General features: G+C 30.8%; 1 protein-coding gene across 3 annotated transcripts; it reads right to left on the minus strand.

Annotated features, from left to right (window-relative positions):
- Nucleotides 1–786: 786 nt before the first annotated feature.
- Nucleotides 787–3,247, minus strand: LOC108452431 (probable disease resistance protein At4g27220). Of its 3 annotated transcripts, XM_017750221.2 has the most exons (3): nucleotides 3,027–3,247; nucleotides 2,872–2,911; nucleotides 787–2,686 (listed from the first exon to the last, which is right to left on the minus strand). In XM_017750221.2, exon 3 carries the CDS (start codon nucleotides 2,671–2,673, stop codon nucleotides 1,309–1,311), a length of 1,365 nt encoding a protein of 454 aa, XP_017605710.1. In that variant the 5' UTR covers nucleotides 2,674–2,686; nucleotides 2,872–2,911; nucleotides 3,027–3,247; the 3' UTR covers nucleotides 787–1,308. The 3 variants fall into 3 exon arrangements, with proteins under 3 accessions (XP_017605710.1, XP_017605711.1, XP_052880946.1); XM_017750222.2 differs by lacking the exon at nucleotides 2,872–2,911; XM_053024986.1 differs by lacking the exon at nucleotides 3,027–3,247 and having other exon boundaries at nucleotides 2,872–2,971.
- Between the last annotated feature and the right edge of the window lie 428 nt (nucleotides 3,248–3,675).

Below are 3,675 nucleotides of genomic sequence, written 5' to 3' on the forward strand. Positions count from 1 at the left end.
AATTATTTTGATAAAATTTAAATTATTGAATGTTTTTATTAAAATTAAATATTAATTAATTTATTACCAAAAAGTTAAAGTCCATAATCGCCTCTTTTCATTAAATTAAACTTTGATTAATTGCGTATAATTTTTTGTTATAGTTAGATTGAATTAAAGTTTTTTTAAAAATAAAATTTTAATAAATACAGAACATCATATTTTCCATTAAAACTTCTAAATCAATTGTTCAATAATTTTTAAAACTTGAAATTCAAAAACATAAAAATAAAAAATTATAAAATATTATATATATATATATATATATAGCATGAAGTAAATATGGATTGCTTAAAACTTAACATTTTAGTTAGTATTTTGGTTAAAAAAATAATTCAACATTTTTTAGAAGGTTGTTGCTCAAATTTGACTCATTTTAAAAAGTTCAGAACCAAATTTAACTAAAAATCGAATAAAAACTAAATTGAGAACCAAATTTAACTAAAACCAAATAAAGACTAAATTGATAAATGATGTACATGTTAAGTACGTTAGCCTTAATTTATTAAGTTGTTTTTAATATTTATTGAATTTGACTATTTGAAATATATATTGTGATATCTTCACCTGTTAAAACTAGTATTCTAAAATATAAAAAAATACCAATTAAAGTAATTAATAGGAAAATAAATGATGTCAAATATGATAATAAAAGATAATTAAATCTGATGTACTCTTACCTTGATATCAACTTGGGCGGGATATTCATTTTTCTAATCCAAAAACACCAGGAGAAAGACGTAAATATTTCAATGTAGACAATTTCACTAATTCTTCACTTATCTCATCAATGTTAGTGCTAATCAATGCAAGAATCTCAAGGCTTCTCATATTCGTCAGTGATGATGAAAAGTCTTCCACCTTGCAATCCTCACACCACAAAGTTTTAAGATTTGGTAAGGAATGGAATCCTTTCAGTGAAAAACGGACAAAACTGAGATATAGAACTTGGAGGGCTTTCATTTCTTCAAAAAATGTACTGGAAACCACTAGTGAATCACCCTTCCACTCCCTCTGAAGAAACAAAGTCTTGAGCTTTGAAAATTCTATTTTGTCAGGAAAATTTTTTATGTTACTACTACAATTCCATAAAGCGATTGCAGTATAACATTCAAAACTTTCAACCATATCAGGCCATTCTTTCAACTTATCTTTTACCATGAACCTATTTTCTCCGGTTGATGTTAGCCAATGAGCAAAATCTCGAACCACATCATGCATTCTTATCCTTTCTGCATCATCATTAGTTTCCAATAACAAGCCAGATTTTTAGAGTTTTTTTAGTGCTATACCAATTTCATTCCTTTTATCTTCAATCGAGTTAGCATACGGGAACAATCCTACTCCAATTCCGCACATAATCAATAACTCAATAGAGATTTCAGCATCTTCAGGAAAAAGGGAACACAGTAAGAAACACATTTGGATGTCATTTCCCGTCATTTGGTTATTGCTTTTCTTCAAATAATCGTAGCTAAGCTTAAGAGGCTTGAGGACACCTCCGAGAACTTCTTCATTATCCACATGCCTTGAGTCCTTGAATCTCTGGTTTGCGGCTTTCCACCCATCTAAACTCTCACCTTTTAGAGCTTTTGCCACGGTAACAATTGCAAGAGGCAATCCCTTACATTCATCAGCAACCTCTTTCGCTACCTCATTCAAGATGGAACAGTCATCTTCTAAACCGGCTTGATCTCGAAATAAAACCCATGCTTCGTCTTTGGATAAGATGCCAAGTTGAATTTCCTTCTGACACTTCATTTTACTGCAGACTTGTTGTTGACGTGTAGTCAGAAGAATTTTACAACCCTTGTGTTCATCACCGAATGGAATTCCGATACTCTCCAATTTGAATTCTTCCCAGAGGTCGTCGACAATTACGAGGATTTTGTTCACGCCTTGCATACTCCTGAATAACTCTTCTGCTCGTCCTTCTTTGGTATTTGTTTGAAAGTTTAAACCAAACATCTCTGCAACTTTATCTTGAATTGTTCTGATGTTCGGATTTTGGGACATAGTAAACATCACAACTTTATCAAAGAGCTTTTGGTCTCGAGCATGCTTCCCAACTTCTTTGGCTAAAGTTGTCTTACCAACTCCTGGCATTCCGTACAGTCCGATCATGTTGTCAGCTTTTATAGCCTCCAAGATCTGGTTGAAAGCTGATTTTGAAGATTCAGAGTCCATGAAATCCGTGGATGTGATGAACTCTATTCCTTGAAGAGAACCACGATAGCCCACCTGTGGAAAGTTAGAATCCTCTAAAAGTTTAGAGATAATAGGAGTCTTCTCTGCCAGTTTCTTACTTAAGCAATATCGCCAGCCCCATTTAGGACACCATTTGAAACACTTGACGCGATCTATTTCATCTTGCAAGTTCTGGGTTTCTTCCAGTTCTTGCTCAGCCCTTCTAAGCCAGTCCTGAACGTCCTCATAGATGACCTCATTTTGCCTTGTAGCCTCATCGACACGAATTTTCACCCTCTGTTTCCTCAATTTAAGTTCCTTTCGTCGATTCTTGAAATCTTGAACAATCTGTCCATAACAGAAAAAGTAACGGAGATAGGGTGATGCGTATTCCGTTGCCTGGTTTGTCACAATTTCGACAGCAGCAGAGGCAAGAGATTCGGCCATTTTTGTTGATAGTCTGATGAGGTTGAACAAAAACATTGGTTGTTAGTAAGAAGATTAAGATAAAGACAAATAAAAGATTATTATATTTCATTACAAAAAGATGATTATTGAAGAAGCTGTAAGTATTGTTCTAAACCAAAGATATTTCATTAGAAAAAGATGATTATGGAAGAAGGTAGAAATTATTCTTGAACTTACCTCTCTCTTTCTCTCTGAGAATATCAGAAAGTAAATAGAGCTGTAAAAGATGAAGAGAGTTGATTTGGAGCACGTAATAGAAAATTGTGAAAAGTCCAATAAATATTGGCATTCAACAAAAAGATGAAAAAATATAGCAATTCCTCAAAACTTACCTTCACTGAACTATCTTCTGCGCTGTTCCTTTTGCGAAGTGGAAATCAAGGTAAGAAGAAAGCCTGCCTTTCAGAAATAAAAGAAAGTTTGATTTTCTCCTTAATTGACAGACAGAATAGAAGAAAATGTGAAAACAAAGAGTGGAAATGATGAGAAACACAGATTTGAGAAATTGAAAGCAAAAAAACACTTTGGATGAAGAAAGAAGAATGGGAAGTCGTTGGTTCAACTTTAAAATGTTTTTACTTCATCATTAGTTATTGACAAAAGAAATTATTATTCATTGTTTTGTTTATTAAAATAAAATAATAATTATTTTTATTACCATTAAAGTAAAATTCCATTTTATTAAATTAAATATTTTATATTTACATTCATAAAATATAAATTGGTTCATTCTTTATTGATGCCATAAATCTCTAAAATATAACTATTTTATCTTTTTAGTAAAAATATTATTTATTTTAATTACAGTTAAATTGAAGTAAAATATATATCTGGCTGGTTTTTATTATTCAATATTATAATCTTTTATATATACTTTAATGTATAATTAAATCATTGATATATGATTTTATTCAAATAAAATCATATTATTTTATTTATTTTCATTGTGACCAATTGTGATATTTTTATTAATTTAAAATT

The sequence above is a fragment of the Gossypium arboreum genome, unplaced genomic scaffold, assembly GCF_025698485.1.
Source record: "Gossypium arboreum isolate Shixiya-1 unplaced genomic scaffold, ASM2569848v2 Contig00400, whole genome shotgun sequence".
Taxonomy (NCBI): domain Eukaryota; kingdom Viridiplantae; phylum Streptophyta; class Magnoliopsida; order Malvales; family Malvaceae; genus Gossypium; species Gossypium arboreum.